The sequence below is a fragment of the Falco biarmicus genome, chromosome 1 (assembly GCF_023638135.1).
Source record: "Falco biarmicus isolate bFalBia1 chromosome 1, bFalBia1.pri, whole genome shotgun sequence".
Lineage (NCBI taxonomy): Eukaryota > Metazoa > Chordata > Aves > Falconiformes > Falconidae > Falco > Falco biarmicus.
In genome coordinates, this window is record NC_079288.1 from 45,749,110 (window position 1) to 45,769,225 (window position 20,116).

Consider the following 20,116-nt stretch of genomic DNA (forward strand, 5'->3'; position numbering starts at 1 on the left):
TACATATTTGAAACATACTCAAGAAAATTTATGTTTTAAATACTACTGGGAACCAGATAGAAACAGTGGATCGTTGGTACCTGGAAACATTAGAATTGCCCAGTTAGACAAAACCAGCTCACTATGGGAGTGTTCCATGGCCCTTCTAAATTAGAACACAGACAAGTTTTGTGGAATTAGATTGTGTGCTATTTTAAGAGAAATCAAACTCTGGAAGCAAGTAAAGAAAAAAAAATAATAGATTTAATCCCTTTACATTGTCTTTGCTTGATCACTCAGCCTTTGTAATCAGTTAAGTGCTTAATAAAAAAAACAGGACTGAAAATTGAATCTTTAATCCTTTCTCTGAGGCTCTTCTCTAATTTCTTCTTTAATACCTCACATTGCAAAAGCCTTGTGCTTGTTTATAACAATAATTGACTAGAGTACTGCTTCTGTAAGAGGCGAAAAAAATCAGTTGGAGCTAAAGATGGTTTTTTAGCTCTAAAAGAAAATCACCTGAATAACATCTACATTTTTATAGCTGTATAAGCCAATGTTTGCCAGAGTTGGAAGGCCTGGTTCTCAAAAATCTGAAAGATAATGTGTTGCTGAGGACATTCTATGAGCATCATATGGCAGAGCATGGACCACTACCTAAGATGAATTAACCACATCTTCAGTGGACCTGGTTCCAGTTGACACTGCATAAGTCACCAGTTAAGTACCTGGTTCAGATGCAAGTGGCGGAGTATTCTTTATTTTCTTAAAATAGTTTACCTGTACTTGAATTCCTTCCCAACATGGACTTCTGGAAATCTGGAAGTGCACCAAACACTAAAAGTCTAGAGTATGTATCAGATCAAAGACCTACTGTCTTCAGTGAAATGATTGAAATGAGAGTAAGTGCAGTATCTTTTTTAGAAAATCACAGTAGTAGTTTGTGTAATGTTATTTCACATTATGTGTTGTGATGAAGCAAAGCAGGATTCCTTGATGAGGAAGCACAGAAAAGAGTAGAGTAGAATCACACATGCTTCATTGTTGCCTGCTGTAATGGCAAAAATGCAAAGTGTAAGGTATTAACTGATATCTAAGAGAATAATTAAAGTGTTTAATAGGTTAGGTAATTTCAGTGGTGTTTTTAACAGCTAGAGCTTTTGAAGACAGACACATGTAAATGCATAGAATATAGTGTGCAAATACTAGAGTCAGAGTCTCAGGATGTTACTCCCAACACATTAGTCTAAAATCTATGCAGTAATTAACAGATATGAATAAAATAAATATCTATTCTATATTCTGGTAAGTAGCTATTTATAGCCACTGTGGGAAAGTTTGAATTATCATCTGTCCTAATTATGCCAAGGACTTTTTTTATTAGGCATGAAGGTCTGACTGGGAGGAATTAACAACTGCCTACAATGTCTTTGCGTTATAACTAATCAGATATCCTTGCAGGGCCGCTTCTTCTAGTGTGGTTTTATTTTTCTGTTCATTTATTGATTTATCACATCTGGAATCAGAAATTGTGCTTTCAACAGTGAAATCTTCCCTTGCCTAAGCTAGGGTAACATTTTCTCTTCCCCACGAGAGTCTCCTCATTATCTTTTTTCCTCAAACTTCTTCCTCCTTTCCTCCTAGGACTTCCTCTTTCCATCCAAGAGATTTCTGTTGTAACATAAAATCTGCTAGGAAGGACTGATCACTAAGTGGTGTGCTGTACATGCCCATCTCTCGACACATCCTTGAGGCTGAATATGTAGGTCATGTCTGTCTGGGCAAGAAAGACCTGGAGAAGGCTTCTGTCAGGAATACGTATGACTCTCTGAACAAGTCTGCAAAAAGATAGGGGCATACAGTGTTCCATACTTCTTTTTACTTGCATTATTTTAAAGTGGAAAATAGGTTCGGGATTTAGCCTTTTAATTAAACGTTAGGGTAGCTATAAAGAAAAAACAAAGAACCTTTCATGTAATAGTGTTTCTCCATCCCCTGACTGAATAAATGTATATGTAGCAACAGGTGGGCTTGTGAGCTCTCAGAATAAGCCCAATTTAAGTATAATTTCTGCTGCATTCTTCCTCTAATGAATATACTGCATATTTCAGAAAGCAGAGGGATAAAACCAAACAACTGTGGCCTGGATTCTGAACCGTACTGTCCTGAAATATTCAGGATGTAACTGAAACAAGGACCCACTCTTTGTCATGGAAGCTCTTCAAATGATTGGAGTAAATGACACATTTCTGGCTTTGTGCAGTAATATACTACTATTAATTTATGAGAAGACTCAGCAACTTTAGAGACGCAAATTGCAAGAGGCTTACCTGTAAACAAAAATTATTCTTTCTGTAATAAAGAGCTGTGATAGCATATGAAAAAACTTTAGAATAGGAAAGTTTGTATTACCTTGATGGTGGATCCCATCATCCAAGCTTAGGTTGGCCTGCGCCCCGCATCAGAACGGCTTCCATAAAGACAGACAGACGGGCCATTGTCACAGGGGACCCTTCTGAAGGGAGCAGATGGCCCAGTGTGCGGACCAGACCCATCTCTTGGGCAGGTCTGCTGCGTCCCTGGGGCCCGGATTAAAGGTGCGAGGAGAAAGCTTCCTACCCTGGCACAGCCCTTGGATAATTATCTGTTACTGGTTTTTCAGGTAGGCAGCGGTGAAGTTGCAACGAGAAGTCGAGGGCAGTCAAGAGAGACTTCAGGGCCTTGGGATGACTGGTGAGGGGATCGGGGGCACAAGCTGTGCTCCCCTCTGTCCTGCCGGCTGCAGGGAATGGTGAGGGAAGGAACGGCAACAGCCAGCAGCTCAATACCTGGCTCCGAGCCCGGCGTCACCGGCAGAATTGTGGGGTTTTTGATCATGGGTTGGTCTACACGACACCAGGGCTGCTGGTGACAGACGGGGTACCCCTGTCTCAATGCAGGGAAAGGGTCTTTGCACAGGAGTTAGCAGGGCTCATTGAAAGAGCTTTAAACTAGATTTGAAGGGGGAAGGGGATAAAACCAGGCTCACTACAGGTAAAAGCAGGCTCACTAGAGATGAACCTGAGGTGGCACGCCAATGTTTGAGGAACAGCATGCTAGCAAGGTCCTTCAGTCTGCTATCTCAGTGTAGATAGTGGACGGAGATCCATGCAGCAGGAGAGATGCAGGGTTATTGGTGTATTAGAAACCACAGAAGTGTCTGGGAGTGGTCACATAGGAATTAGGGCTTCTCCCCAGAAAAAGATGGCATCTATATCAATGCATGCAGCATGGGCAACAAGCAGGAGAAGCTGGAAGCTAGGGAAACTATGATATAGTTGCCATCACAGAAAAATGGTGGGATGACTTGCTCAACTGGAGTGCTGCAATGGGTGGCTGTAAATTCTCGGAAGGGACAGGCAAGGGAGGAGAGGCGGTGGGGTAGCCTTGTATGTTAGAGAGTGTTTTGATTGTCAAGAGCTAAATGATGGTGACAGTAGGGTTGAGTGTTTATGGGTCAGAGTCAGGGGGAGGGCCAACAAGGCCTCTACCTCTCTCTGCAGCTACCTGAAAGGAGGTTGTAGTGAGGTGGATGTCAGTCTCTTCTTCCAAGTTGCCTGAAGTTGTGCCAGGGGAGGCTTACATTGGATATTAGGAAGAATTTCTTCACCGAAAGGGTGGTCGGGCCTTGGCACAGGTTGCCCAGGGAGGTGGTGGAGTCACCATCCTTGGAGGTATTAAAATACGTGTAGATTTGGTGCTTAGGGACATGGTTTAATGGTGGACTTGGCAGTCCTGGGTTAGCGGTTGGACTTCGTGATCTTAAAGGTCTTTTCCAACCAAACTAATACTATGATTCTGTGGTTTATGAAGTATGGTGATTACTGGATCAAAGTGCATAGAAATAAGATTTGAGTTAATTTCAGTGTTAGTTCTAAAGCAGAGAAATAGTTGTAGATATGTATTTTAACTTGAAGCTGTCTTTTCTCCAAATTTTCTATACCTTTTAGTATGAAAAAACGTATCACTCCACGAACTTTCATGTAGAGTTTTGTTGAAAATGATTTTTGTAGGAATCCAAGCCCTAAAGTTTATATTTTGAATTGTTGTGTAAAGAGGAAGGAGTTGCAGTGTTCAAATTTATGTTGAAAATTACAACCTATATAACGAGTAAACTAATGTGTAGATAATTAAATTAAATTATAAGCCCCAAAATGTTTAATTAGTTATTAACCTCGGTTAATCTAGCATTAAGATTAATTTGGGGATTTCCAGGCTGGGTAGGAAAGATGCTGATGAATGTGTCTGTGGAATCTATGCGCAGCTTGGATTCAGCTTGCATAAAATTTTCATGTCCTTATATTCGTTGGTTTTCAGCTTGTGATAGTAAGGTTTCAGACATGCTAAGCCTCTAGCACTGAGAGTTACATGCTTTTGAATCTGGGCCTCTTGATACACAATTAAATTATTCAGTTGGTAACATTTCTGATTTTACAGCCGCATCCAGCAGTAGCAACCCTGACCACCAGGGTTCAACATAAGTTCTCTTAATCCTCCATTCATCTAATGTTAGTATTTTTGTGAGCCCTACTATTCTGCTTACATTTCTGTTATGTACATGAAGGTCCTTGAGATACAGGTTTGCTGGGTACCAAAACCAGGTGTGTAGTCAAATGGTGTTGTTCTTTGTCCAGTTCTATTTCCCCTTTTTTTTTTTCTTAGCATTATTACTTAGAACTTATGGTCAAGAACTTAATTATTTATAGTTTTGCTCCTGTACTTGTTGCAGTTGGAGATCAGTGGGTTTAGGCTATGAATGATGAATCAAATTGGTTAGTGAGAGGTGGCACCTGTACTTTAAAGGATTTGAATGCTTGGATATCCTTTAGAGCACAAATGCTCTAAATGCTATTACTTTCATTTTTCCTTTTACTTGGAGGAGTTTGAGTAAAGGGACACTGAAGACATAAAAAATGTAGTCAGGTAAAAGGTGTAAAAATCGTGGTATTTGAACATACAGCGCATATTCAAGTACTGTTTTATAGCTCTGTTGTAGTTGAGGCACTTTGTATGTTTAATTAAACTTTTGTCCTTTGATAAATATTTGGCTATTAGACAAGTACTTGGCCACCCCGAGTCTTTCATCTCTGGTACTAATTGACTGGAATCCAGCAGGTCACGATAACTGGCAGACAACAAAATGACCTCTGAATTTCTGCTTCTGAAACAAGTTATTTTGTCTTTTCAATTAAAAAAACCCTGTATATAATCATACTTAACAAAGAGAAGACTGCATGTGTATCATGGTCAACAGACCATGTCTAATTTCCTTTAAAAAAAAGCCTATCCATTACTCCTTACAAATAAATGTTTGCTGAATTTTGCATACTGACCACCAAGAGGTTTCTTAGAAGAGAGGATGATTGCGAAGACCTGATGTTTGGGAAAAGACCCGGAAGGATGAGGGAGGGATGTCACTCATAAGAGAAAACTAAAAAGCATTGGCTGATAAATGAACGAACATAGATTGGAGTTCAACGTGGTGATGAAAAGACCAAGTCTTCTCTTCAGACTGACCAAGAGTCTTGTGGAAAAGCAAAGTTTTGTGATGTACTGGGAGCTTTGGAAAAGAAATATAGTGGTTAGTGTACTGAAGTTCTGTCATGCTGTGCAAGACAGAATGGAAAACCAGAGCTTTATTGATCAAGAATGGAAATGCTTAAATGCATTAACTGGAAGTGATACTAATGTGTAAATGATAGAACCATTTGATTCAAGAGTGCTGCAGTGAAATGTATTGTGTTCCATTTCTGTTGATCATAGAAGAGAGACAAAATGATAAATTGATGTCATAGTGAGGAGGATTCTGCTTCACTTTCTCGTTCCATGTGTCAAACCCATTTGAGGAGGGTAATGCAGTGTGAAAATAAGTGGTTTATTTCATATTTGAAACCAAGAGGTGTATAGTGACGTGTGTCACACCTATGTAGAAGTAATAAAACAAAGCTGAACTGACAGTCATACATTAGCAAAACAGATTGACAAAGTAAAGCCTGCAGACTGTTTGTTGCATTTGTATTTCATGTTTGTGTGCGTGTGTATGGACAACAAAACAAAAAGCCCACAACAGAAGTCGGTGTTTGTTGTCATTTTCTGTATAGCTGAGTAATGGCAAGTAGAAGAGGTATACAGCTATTTGCCATTTTCCAGGGCAAGGTATCTTTATCAACAGCCAAACACAAAGTCCCCATACCATGTCTCCAGTAATAACTGGATGTAAATCAAGTGTTACTGCAATCACAGTTGTTTATGATTGCCAGGAATTTAGACATTAGCAACAAAGTAGCAGAAGGTGGTTCTGATGTGGAAATTTATCACAAATTATGTTGCTACCTGTTGTAACTGAAGTGCTCTGATTAACGTAGTGAGATTGTAGAAATTAAACAGGCTGCAGTTAGACACTGATAAAATAATAATAAAAAACTCTGCATTTTTGTTGAAGAGAAGTATCGTGGCCGGTAGAGTGGAAAACAAAATCATCAGTAAGATGTTTTTGGCCAAGATTTGTTTCCAAATGTGACAAGTAAATCTTCTATAGAAACTGTGTATCAGAGAAGTTGGAGCCTTGCACTATGTCAGCATGCTCAGGGTTCTTTTGTGGAGAACTAACAGTAATTCGTTCATGCATTACTGTCCCTCCCTGTAGGGTACTCTTGACTCTGAAGAACTAGCTCTTTTAAATGCCTTTATTTATTCATAGGGAAAATTTTACTTTTTATGTGATTCCATATTTTGACACAGTGGAGGAAATGTTTTCACATGTTTATTTTTCGTTTCATCCATTTTCCTTTGTATTTGTCTTTTTCTGTTTTTATTTATTTAATTTTGTAATCTTTTCTTCAGTTGTAATTAATATTATCCCTCTATGCATTTTTTCATTTAATTCCATTCACAAATAACATTCTATCCGTCTTGATCACACCAAGGTATGTTATTGGAGTACAGACTAGGAGCTTGTTGATTTTCAAAATATAGTCTTCCTATGTTTTTTCCCCATGACTTTTTAATAAGAAGGTAATGGCAAGTTTCATTTGTCCAGTATCTATCTTTGTGGCTTTTAATTTTTAACTATGTAGTCAGCTTTGGATGAAGACAGGCATCACTTGTATCTTGCAAGAAAACTACCATAGGAACTATCATGTTGGCAGCTGTTTTCCTTTTTGTCCCATGCCCATCCATCCAACCCCCAGCCCCCCCCAAGGCAGAAACTGAAGAGCAAAGGCAGCGAATTACAGTAGATTTGTCGTGCAGTATTATGCTTGATGCTTGGTGTTCACCAAACAGTTCCTCAGTTGACAAGTACAGATACTATTTTAGATGTGTATTTTTGCATACCAAGAGTGACTTAGGTACCTAATCATAGAGAACAACATTAGATTAAATGCTTGTGATTTTTCTTAAGATTAAATTAAGCAAAAGGGTAAATGAAACCTGGTTAGTTTGAAAAAAAATATCCTGACATTGTTAGTCAGCCGATGAGTTCAGTGGGTGAAACAAGATTATATGGAAATTTCACATCTAATTAAATAATGAAACCAGTCCTGTGAAACTGAGTTTTGTTAGAGTGTGCTAACCTAGAGACTGGTTGGGATATTGGTGTCCATATGTTCTGGTGGATAATATCATTTGGAAATGAGCTGGGTGATACAACACTGGTTTCTTTTTGGAAAGAAGAGCACCATGAACTCATCCGCCGGTAGGTGCAATCTGCTGTTTTGGCCTAGAACAAGGAGGCGGAAAGATCCACTGGCATGAGGCCACAGCACAGTGTATTGCTTATTGCCCAAGTCCGTCCTGAGTAACATCCACATTTTGCCTCCTAGCAGGGGTAAGTGGAGAGATTTATCAAAAATGTGATGCGTTGCATTGAACAATGAAAAATATTGGTGGTACTTATTCACTCTTCTTTCTATGAATCCCCTCAATTCTCTTTGCTATTTTAATAATTTGATGCTTTGGACATAGAAACATATTATACTTCAAGTCAGGGTGTGGTAGCATCTTGTCCACTTCAGATACACGGTCCAAAGTACATTCTGTTGCTGAAGGATATCTATGCAATTTGAGGTATTTTTGATACACTGGAACTTCATAAAACAGTTTCCATTGGAAACTTCTGCAGTAACTTGTTCAAGTGCTTGAACCTTGAGACATGCGGGTCTGGGGCTAGATAGTTGCACCACATTTTGATGACTTGGATGGAGAAGTATGTTATCTGCAGGAGGCAAATGTGGAAGATGGTTCTTAGATCAGCTTAAAATTTGTTCAGGTTCTTTTCTTGCATTCATTGGGGGAAAGGATGTGATCTCCTTCAGCCTCTGAACTGAATCAAAGGGCTCCTCTTGGTCTGCAGGTGCAGAAATAAATTAGAGCCACTTCCAACCCTGCGTTCCTGGTTGTCTTAATTGCACGAGGAGCAAGTTCCCTTTACTCCTAGAAAGCAGGAGGTATTAATAAGCAAGACCGACCCTTTGACTGCTGTGTATGGTTTCTTTGTTGTAAGACTCTTGCTTACCCTTCTATGTTGAGCCTTTGCAGTCCTGGCCTCTTTTATTTTCAGTTTTTTCCTTTAACCTGTCTTAGTTTAATGCCAGCTGGCAACTAAGCACCACCTAGCCACTTGCCCACTCCATCTCAGTGGGATGGGGAAGAGAATTAAAAGGGTAAAAGTGAGAAAACTCATGGGTTGAGATAAAGACAGTTTAACAGGTAAAGCAAAAGCTGTGTGCACAAGCGAAGCAAGGCAAGGCATTCATTCACACGTCCCACGGGCAGGCAGGTGCTCAGCCACCCCCAGGACAGCCGGGCTGTGTCACTGGAGCAGTGGCTTGGGAAGAGAAACGCCGTCACTCTGAGTGTGTCCCACACACACCTCCTTCTTCCCCAGCTTTATATCCTGAGCGTGACACCACATGTTCTGGAACACCCCTTGTGCCAGCTGTGTCCAGCTGTCCCGGCTGTGCCCCCCCAGCTCCCTGTGCCCCCCAGCCTGCTCGCTGGGGGGTGAGAGGCAGAAGAGCCCTCGGCTCTGTGCCAGCGCTGCTCAGCAGCAAGGGAACATCCCAGTGTCACCAGCACTGCTTCCAGCACAAATCCAGAGCGCAGCCCCACACCAGCTACTGGGAAGAAAATCAACTCTGCCCCAGCCAAAACCAGCACAAACCTCATTCTCATTAGTATTAGGCATTACCAGAAATAGTTTTCCTGTAGGAGTTTCTGGCTAGTTTCTTATGTCATGATCAGTCAAAGGGCAGCTACATGATACATATTGTCTGTTTACTCATTTGTGTTGAACTTATTTCCAATGCTGTGGTTATTTCATTTGTAATTTTGGTAAAGTTCAACAAGGCCAAGTGCACATGGGTCAGGGCAACCCCAAGCATGGATACAGGCTAGGTGAAAAATGGATTGATAGCAGCCCTGAGGAGAAAGGACTTGGGGTGCTGGTGAGTGAGAAGCTTAATGTGACCCAACAGTGTGTGCTTGCAGCCCAGAAACCACCACGCCCTGGGCTGCATCAAATGAAATGTGACCAGCAGGTCAGGGGAGGCAATTCTCCCCCTCTGCTCTGCTCTCATGAGACCCCACCTGCAGTGCTGCGGTCAGATCTGGGGCCATCAACACAAGAAGGACATGGACTTGTGGGAGTGAGTCCAGAGGAGACCACACAACTGATCAGAGGCTGGAGCACCTCTCCTGTGAAGACGGGCTGAGAGACTTGGGGTTGTTCAGCCTGGAGAAAAGAAGGCTCCAGGGAGACGACCTAGAAGCCTCTCAGTACCTTCAGGTACTCGGGTCTTCAAGAAAGCTGGAGGGGGACTTTTTATGAGGGCATGTAGTGGTAGGAAAAGGGGGAATGGCTTTAAGCTGGAAGAGGGCAGATGTAGATTAGATAATAGGAAGCATTTTTTTCCTTTGAGGGTGGTGAGGCGCTGGAACAGGTTGCCTGGAGCAGCTGTGGGTGCCCTATCCCTGGCTGTGCTCAAGGCCAGGTTGGATGGGGCTGGGAGCAGCCTGGTCTGGTGGAAGGTGTCCCTGCCCGTGGCAGGGGGGTTGGAACTAGGTCATCTTTAAGGTCCCTTTCAACATAAATCATTCTATGATTTCTGGGAACTTTTCACTTTTGCTGAGCATGGTACAACAATGTATAATCTGGCTCTTTATGTGAGCTGTTAAAAGAATAGCACTTACGTCAGGTAAGTGGTTATATGTGCTGCCTTCTGGCTGTATTCTGTGCGTGCCCGTGCAGTGTTTCAAGGTTGATTCAATGCTGGATTTTATTTTTTTTAATGCAATATTGTATTTATTCCTGTTTTGAAACAGTTTTGACCTTGTACATCTGTGCAATACAGAGAAAGTAACAGTGTTGTAACGCAGAAGTTGTCCATATAATTGCAGGGAGAAGCATCACTGCAAAACCCTTACACTGTAACAGCAAGCATGCTCATCGTGGCCTGTGATGAATATTGCTCTGAGCCTCATTAAATTTTAATTAGCATTTTGGACTCAAAAGTGTGGTGGATCACATTCTGATGTATTTATCATGTTTATTAGCAGCTTACACTAAAAAAACCCCACGCTGCTACACTGAGTCCAGCGAGACTGATGTGGAGTAAGATAGTATAATATATGAGAGGAATGGGACCTAGCCTGCTAGAGGTACCAGTGCATGGAGCAGCTGTAAGAAACAGAGGTATGTCTGTGCCACGCTCTTGGTGGCATTGTAGATTTCTGTTCAGAGGAAAAAATGATGAAGAAAATAACTTACTGAAATGTTTAACTCCAAACATTACTGTAGGGCTGGAAGTACCAATGTGCAATTTTTATGGTCTTATGTGCTGCAAATCTGGCCACAAAGGTATCTTAGTTGCAAAATAAGTAACAGAGCATATGACAAGTAAAGTGCCTGTGTACTTATGTAAGGTTATCCAGCAGCCCACTAATAGGGAATTTCCTTGATCATTGCTCTGTAGTCTTCCACCCACATATAAATACGGAAAATGTGCAATTCCTAGGGTAATAAAACTAACATCTTTATGCCAAACTGGATGATGTAGTCTGTTTCCAGAGCTAACAGTCAGAGTGGCATGTCTGAAATTCTTCAGCATCCTTAGAAGCCTAGTTTTTAATAATCACCGGGTTTTACACAGCTGTGTTTTACAGTAGTGACCTTCAGTCTCTTTAGATTTACCTTCTCCCCAGGCTTTTTGCCTGGTGACCTTCTAGGTGATTTGACATGAATGTTGAACTTCTTAGTGAAGTTAAGATTTATTAGACTGGAAAGTTGTTTGTTTACAAAGAAGGGAGATAAATTTTCTTACACTTTCAAATATAGACTTAACTACCAGTAATTGTATGTTTGCTAGTTTAGTGGTATGATTCATTTATAAGAATCCTTATATTATTAGAATAATAGAATTATTAGAACATTGTAAGAATATATATTTGTTTATATGGCTAGCTCTTGAATATTTGAAATATGAAAAAATTGGATAGAATATGTAACAGCAAAGAAAATACTTCCATGAATAATAAAAGATACTGTCAATCCATGATGAGCTGCCTTCCCAGTGTTACTTTAAAGCTAAAATCTGCTTTGAGTTCCTTCCAGGACTTGAATTCCCCACATCAAAGCTGTTTAGAAATTGCCAGTTACCCTGAAAGTTGTTAGGATGCTGTCGCCAGCAACTGATTTCCCCCCACCCCTCCTTCCCGCAGAGAAAAGGCTGAATCCAAACTGGCCGAGAGGCAGGTTGTATGCTCTGTCAGTATTAACATTGTCATTATCTTCTTGGTATCAATAATCATAAATAAATACGTATAAGTGCTTGTATTTGTTTTAATAATTTAGTTGCCAACACAAGAAACTGAAATAGTTCTTGAGTAACATAACAAGAGGCACACTGTGGGGGACAGTGTTAGCCTGGCTCCGACCATGCCCAGCAGCGGGTGACTGGGAACAGACCGAATTCATTTACACATTTATACATATCAATACATTCCTAGAGAGACAGATGTACCAATTTAGATGTTTTGGTTGTATGTGGAGATGTGATATAGTATATATGAATAATATAAATGTTACGTGTTATATGTGCTTTTTAAATTTAAATTGGTATTTAATGTTTAGTGATAATAATTATTATGTAGGGGGGTTATTATTTATGTTTTATTATTCTTTTAATTAAAGGTTGCATCTGCATCACAGTCTTTAATAGTCCCAGTGGACTTTTATTCTATGAGTTGGCACTTTGAATCCAGCTGTTCTTTGGTAGTAAAAACATTCTGGGTTCCGAAGTAAAATTATGCGTGATGCCCAGTAATTACACAGTGTGTTTATGTCCTAGTTAATTATGGGCATTGAGGGTTTTGTTTATCAGTTACAGAAAATATTGCCTCTTGTGGTTTTGTCTCTCTGTTTTCATGTTAGGGTATTGAAATAAGTGTATCAAGTCCACACATTGTGCACTTGATTATTATTATACGTGGACATAATAAGATTAATTCCTGCTTTTTAAATTTCCAGCAACTGACATTGCTGGCTGAGATACCTTCATATCTGATAGCTCATCCCATAAAGTGAAGGCAGTTTCTGTGCCTGTTCAAAATTCCGGAAGTGAAAAGGTGGCAAAAGGAGGCTCCAGTGCAGGTGCAGGGAAGGGGTACTAGGTAGAAGGGGACTTTAGGCAGGCAGAAACATGTTTGTTTTGCTTCGTGTGGTGCTCACATTTAGGAGACGTTTATTTTTGTGATATGTTTTGATACGACTTCTAGAAAAAAGTCTGTGTTACAACCATGTATAGAACTCTAAGCCTGAGGACTGTGTGCAGATGTGTGAAGCAGCACGTTGCACCACTGGGATGCAAAGATTAGAGCCTATGGAAAGGGAAAAAAAAAAAAGCAAAATATTTTATGCAGATTTTTTGGGGGGGATGGGTTGGGTGTTTGTGTGTGACAAAGTTGTTGCTTAAAGCTCTCCTGTGAGTTGAGATATTGTGTGAGATATTGTGCTTAGTTACTGACGATACTGTGCTCTCTTCGGAGAGATTAAGTGCAGGGGGTGGGAAAATGAAAGAAACCAGACAAATGGATCAGTTAGTTTGAAATGTGCTTTGCCAGTAAACAAGACTTAAGATCGTGAGCCACGTGGATGAATATCTAGTGCGAGTCAGAAAGCAACCAGCTAATCTACCGCTTTCCTGTTTAGAACGAGAGCTTGAACCGTTCACTGCGGTATTTTAGGAATTTGTCTTTACTACCCTGTTTGCTAGTTGGGAAAAACCATAACGTTGGGCATCAGGAAGTTCAATGAGCTTAAATTTAAGCTCGTCACTGCAAATAATAACAGTTCAAGAGCCTAGTCGTGTGCTGAAATGAAATTTTAGGAAGTGGTTTACTGTCATAACAAGAGATTTTGCGATTATTTTATTTTTAAGTATTTTAATTCCTTATTACATACAGAGCTTTCTTGGTAGGATGTGGTGGGACAGGTGCATGTAACATTCCTCCCAAAACAGTTTCATGAACATGTCATAGTCTGAAATTTTGTGGCATTATTTCTTTCTTGTCTTCTTTGCAGAATTTATATTGAAGGCTGAATTACATTTTCAATTATATCCTTGTAAATTACCTTGGCAAAACTGAATTCTTAGGAAATTTACAAACACAGACTGATTTTTTTTCTTGATTTTTCCAGTGGAATAAGTTACAGGAACTTGCTGTGCTGTCAGAGTTTTGAAGATGTACCTGATAAGTGTTTGCAGGATGTAATACAAGACACAAACACACACACACACGCACAAAAAAAAATATTGGCAGTACAGGATGTCTGGAAATAAGGACAGGCATTTCATTGTGGCTTGCATTGGACAACGTAGAACCTGGGAAGCTTGTACTTGTCATGGCCAGAGTCTGGGAGGGCATCGTTTTGCTGTTTCGTTGACTGAAAGAAAAGACGGTTTGAGAATTTTAGCAAGAGATCTCTCTGAATATTTTGTTTTCACTTTGCTCAAGGGCCAAAACCCTGTATGTGTAAATTTAGAAAACTCAGTCAAGGAGCATAAGAACCCTTGTTACAGATGTTAAATAATTCCTGCTGAGAAGCATTAATTCTTAACAGTGAATGCTACTTTCCTTGAAATGATCTGATTGGAAGGACATGGTAAGACATTTCCCTGATGCACAAATGTGAATTAATATTGAATGTGTAGAAAAAAAATATTTTTATTACTGTTTAGCAGGCTTGCAGGAAAAATGTTCTTCAATAAAGATGGTTCCTCTTTACTTACAGTAAGAAAAAAAATCAATTATTCTTAACAATTTGAGTACTTTGTACACATAAACCATTAAAATAGAAGCATACAGATATTCTTTGAGGTCACATTTCAAAAGAGATTTTACTGTTACTTTTCTGTTCTGTTCTTCCTTTGTATAAACGTTCATGCAGGTGCAACATGTAACTTGAATGAAGAATTCTATCTTCAATCTATGTATGTTATTTAGTGCAGCATTTTGTGTTTAATTTACGTGCTTTTCAGGATAAATGACAATGAAATACTGAACTTGGAAATTATGATTAAATTTATTTATCAAAAAGCTGTAGAGCCAGCACTCTTTCTCTCGACTTAGACCAGTCAGTGTATGAGCTGGCACTTTGCAGAGCGTAGGTGCTGGGAGTTTTCAGTAGGAGGGTTGGAGCTGTTGTAATCAAAGTGAAGGAGATGTGTGCCACAGTGAAGAATGGATCATGGGAAAAGCCTAGAGAGCTGTAGTCAGGAAAAAGACTTTGAAGATGAATTGTGGATGACAGATTGTTAAAACAAAGGAAGTTAGAGTTCCAGAGTTCACTACACTGTCAGAAAATAGAAAATATTTCTGTAGTCCAAGTGTGGGAGGACAAAGGTTGCATGCTTTTAGCAGGGAGTTTCTCATCTATGATGTGCATTCATAATTTCTAACCGCAAGAGGGGAATTAATTTCATGGGTCTGTAACTTCCATTATTTTGAGGTCAAAGCAGAGCTGCTCTGAATGTTGACCCAGAATATCCAAAGCGTATTTGCTATGGATATAAATGAAGACATTCAAACCTGTATATATTTAATATTGTCTAGAAAGAGTAAGCAACTATTAATTTATTACCAAAGCTACAGTGGATAATATATCACAGACATAATATTTGAATCATAGAGTACTTCAGGTCAGAAGGTATCATCTGGTTCACTTCCCTGTTCAAAGCAGGGCCAACCCCAAGGATGAGATATAATAAACGAGAACATAAGTTGAAGAATTATTTTTTTTAATTCTTCCTAGAAAAGAAACTGTGACACACAAACCTGAAGGTGGTTAAGTCCTGAGAATAAGCTGATATGGCAGAATAAAATGGAGCGTCATGTACAGTCAGGGAGTTCAGTGATGCTGTTTTTTTGAGGGCAAGAGTTTGTTGTGCTACTTGGTGCTGATGAAGACAAAGTAAAAAGAGAGTGCAATATATTAATATCTGCAGTGCAAACAATTGATGGTGCTGAGGGATGGAACAAAAACACAAACCACCTGCAGTCTGAAAGAAGAGAGATATAGGTCCATGAAACAAGTAGGTTTGAAACTATTTTTCATATGGGTGTGCATATGAGATCGAAGCAGCTTGTTTAATACAAAAATGGCAAAGGGTTTTTTCCTATATGTTTGCTGACAAATTGTCTTAGGGGTTTCGTTGGTCATTTTTGCCATCGCAGAAGTGTTCTGTGCTACAAATTATTAGAGAATACTAATTTCTAGACTAGACGTGTATTAATGGAGTAGGAAATTTAGCCTTTTTCAACTGGCAGCTTCTGTATTTTTCTGTATTTAAATGAAGGATGAGGAGAGGGGGGTCATGGTCAAGTTGAAAGCCTTCGATGGACATGTGTGCATGAAATTATTAGCGTATGTGTCAGCCTGCCACAGTGATGCATGCATTGCAAATTAAGCTGCACAGGTGAAAGGTCTGCTTTGGGTTTTGTCCCCCTGTTCCTCCAAGCAAGTTATCTAACAAACTTGCACAAATGCTGTCTAGTTCAACCTCTTCTCGGTAGAAATCAGCCTTGTTTATATGAATATTTCACCTGAGTGTTTGAACTTCCATTCTCAGTGCTGAGAGAAGCATTTCTGTGACCTCCTTAAGACATGCATTTACCAAGGGGATGAGCACTGCTTCTGAAATCCCTTTTACCTTTTCAGTGCAAATGAAGCTGAATCTATTGCTGGGGATGTGTAAATACTGAACGAATTATTGAACCTCTGCTTCACTTCCTCATTTGGGTTGCCAGAAATATCAAATATAAATGCTATAGAAATGGAGACATTCAACATACACTTTATTATTGGAGTTCAGGGTGTGGTGTTGGGGGGGGTGTCTGTGTCTGTGTGTGTGTGTGTGTTTTGCATGAACAAGGGGGGATGGAGGTGTAATGTTACATTGAACTACATTTATGACTGGTTACAATTTGTTGTTCTCAGCATATCTGGCCAGGATGTCATCTCGTACTGTTTTAATTTTCCTGAAAGGATGAATTCAACTTTTTAAGCAGGGATATGTCCAATGTAACTAGGTGGATTTTATTATTTGTCATGAAATGCTCCTCTCATACAAGAGTACCGGTTTTCATGAGAAGCTGTGATGACACATTAATCTTTCACTCAAAATGTTGTTAAAAATACCTGTGGAATAAAGGAACGGTAATTAAGTGACAACATTAATTTGTTACCGAACTTGAATGTTCTTACAGAGCATGAATGTTGTAATGGTTTATTTGTTGAGCTGTCTTCCATCGTACAGTCAGTAGTCAAACTGAAGAAAAACAGAGGAAGAGAAACTGTGTGCACAATCACAAAAAGAGTACAACAACTTCTTAGAATTAAAATTACATAACTTTTTTCATCTTTCAATTTTGTTTTCCAGAATGATAAATCCCCAGGGCGTTCCACAAGTCGATCAAGTAACATTTCAAAGGTATGTGATATCTGTTTCCTTTGTATAGAACTTAAAGAACACCAAGTTTATCAAATGCAATATGGTACTTTACTTCATTTAACCATATATGCATATTCTGATGTTTTCTTTATAAACAGCAGATTTTAATTTTTTGCTGCCTAACATTATGGTTACCATGTAAAATGCATCTTAAAGTATCAATATACAATTAGTCATTACTGTCATACGTGTAATAATAAGTAGTAAATAACAGTTGCGCCTTTTTCACCTGCTTCCCACAACTGCTTAATGTTACATTAATGCTTTGGTTTAAGATAGAATTCCTACTTGATTTTTATCACCCTGCCCGAATCAAATAATTGCAACCACAATGTGTAATGCTATGAATGTGTCATCTTTTCAGACTGAATTCTGAATTCCTTTTACAGGAATTTATGGTTCACAGAAACCAGGACTTTATATCTAGGTGCTTTTTAATTTCTAAAAAACGGAGAAGGGAAACTTTAGGAAAAGGCAGAATGTGATTTGTACTGGAGTTCTTTGGTTTTAACCCCCTTCTGTCTGTATTTTTGGTTCAGATGTGGCTGAAATTATGCCAAAAAGCCAGGATATATAGGAAGTAAAAGATGAAAATCCGATAATTGTTTGAATCCCAGCCTAAGCGTCCATCATGTATTATGTTTGTATCTACAGATTAAATATTTTGCACTCAGTGCAAGCACAGTATCCTTAAGGCCCTTCCCCACAGTATTTTTGTCTGTGGGGTACACACTGTAGAACTGTTTTCTTCTCAGAGTTGAAAAAAAAAAACACAAAACAAAAAACCAAAAAACCCAAAAAAAACCCAAACAACAAAACCCAAACAAAAATCAACAGTGTTTTTTTGAATTAAAGAAACTAGGTTTTTGTTAGGTTCTGCTCTTTTACATTAAGAAGGAAAAAAAAATGCAAGGAAAAAGGCTTAGAATGTATCTAGCCTGTTGCAGGATATGGCTGATCTTTTCCTGACTTGCTGCCTATTTTTAAAAAATATATAGTTAAGCACTTATAAGGTTGATCACAGTGAATTGTATGTATTATTTTCACTAAAAGTTTTACATGTATGTCTATAGTTGTAATTACTGTAAATCTATGTTGACTTGATAGTACTTTAAGTCAGTTGTGTGGGTTACACGGTGACAAAACATAAATATATTCATTGACATGAGAACGATGGCAGTGACTAACAGTTGTTTTGAAGTAATTTCTGCAGAAATAAGTATAGATGCTTATTAGAAAGGTGTACTTGCACCTTTTTGAGTAGTAAGTTAAAAAGCAAGGTTTCCAGGCATGCTTATAATCTTTTTCTGATGTATAGCATCATTCATTCTTTTGGATCAATTTTTCCATGTGAAGGTACCTGCCAGTGAAGCTTTTCAAATGCTGAAAGACATTTGATTTGAAATCTAGTTTCCAATTTGTTGTCTGATTCAAAATGGCTGTTTTTTTGTAAAACAGGAGGGTATATTTGTGTAGATAAACAGAAAAGCAAACACCTGACTTTTCAGGTTAGTATCGCATGGCATAAAGTAATAGTAACAAATATTGCACCTCAAAACAAGATAGGAAGCATCTAGGTGATGTAAACTACACACCAAAGGCAAAAGTTGAGTTCTGTGCAGTGTTGGATCTTGCACACAGTAAAAATTTCAATTTACAGAAAAAAATAGAAAGTCTGTATCTAAAAATATAAATTATGGTAATCAAAACACTGTCTTTTACTGCTTTCATTTGCCTGTATGAAGAAGCTAAAAAGGGTCAAATAGGCAGTTATATTGTAATAGTTACTGTGTATTGTGTACGCCACCCTTGGTTGTATACGGAGCTCCTGTCCCATATACAGGGTAGACATTCCCTGGTATCACTGGATTTTGTACCACCGTTTGTGATATGCAATGTAGCCGAGATTCTGCAAATACAGATTCATATTTCTTAACACTCTTAACGTTTTTTTGTTCAGAGAGAACACCTGAGGTTTGCTTGTGTGCTTGGGCAATTTTGTGCACCAGGTACATTAACTCTGAAGTACATGGTATTACAGCTTAAACTGAATTGTTGAACATTGAATGTGACTTATCTAGACACGCTAAGAAGGAATGGCTTTGGTTTGTTTGTTATTTACCAGATACTAGTTGGTATATACCAATTCAATCCATAGATTTTAAAATCAGATATTCACTAGAGGGGCAAGAGGGAAATCAACGCTTTAATTTTACTGTTGGCTTTTGCTGCCCATCGAGAGTGCAGAAATGTAGCACATTGCAAAGACTTTTTTTATCTTGCATGTAAGTTTATGATAAGAATTTTAGTGATAAACTATTTCTGCAAATGAAAGGACAAAACTTAAAATATTCAGATGATTTCAATACAAATTTAAAGTCTAATGTAATACACGTTAACTAAGTAAAAACAGTAGCTGTCCAATATACCTGTACATGTACTATTATAAAATTAAGCCAACTGGAATATTTACAAATTATTTTCATGTAACTATGGTATTACATAGCTCTACCTGCAAAAGTCTATTATTTTTTACATGTGTAATGAAGTATTTCATCAATATGGTAGGAGTAAAGCAAAATCCTGCACTTCCATTCTGTTAACTCGACTCAGCACAGAATCAGTTGCTATTTTATTTGCGGGCAAGAGTATATGAACGGTGAAAGCGATGTGGTGCAGCTATAGCTCCCACTGGCCCTTGTCCCCATAAGGCACCGTGCTCTATGCCCCCTGCCCTTGGCCCTCCTGCACCGTTTTGGTTGGCAGGTCGGAAGGAGAGAGCATTTGCCCAAATTAATTTGCTGATCTATCTCTGTTCTTTTCCAGCTCATTACAGTGACCTTAAATATCCCATTTGTGGGGTAACCACTGAGATAATTGCAAATTTTTGCAAGTGATCTGGCATCATTTTGTACTCTCATTGTTCCTTACTCTGCCCAGTCCTGTCTGCCTGTTCCCCTGGTACTCCTGCCTGACAGGCAGCCATGACTGTCCGCAGTGAAGATCCACCTGTGACAGTGTTCATTCACGTCAGCCCATACATCGGTAACACTGCCCTGGGTCTCCAGGAGCAACTCCTTCAGCTGGTT

The 20,116-nt window shown here is 39.1% G+C and overlaps 1 protein-coding gene across 5 annotated transcripts in view; it reads left to right on the forward strand.

The window, feature by feature from the left end:
- MARCHF1 (membrane associated ring-CH-type finger 1) overlaps positions 1 to 20,116 on the forward strand; it is a 258,484-nt gene that overhangs the window by 183,370 nt on the left and 54,998 nt on the right. For all 5 annotated transcript variants that reach the window (XM_056323187.1, XM_056323055.1, XM_056323258.1 and 2 more), the window contains one exon: positions 16,956 to 17,006. In XM_056323187.1, the coding sequence (XP_056179162.1) occupies positions 16,956 to 17,006 (51 nt within the window). The remainder of the gene's footprint in view (positions 1 to 16,955; positions 17,007 to 20,116) is intronic.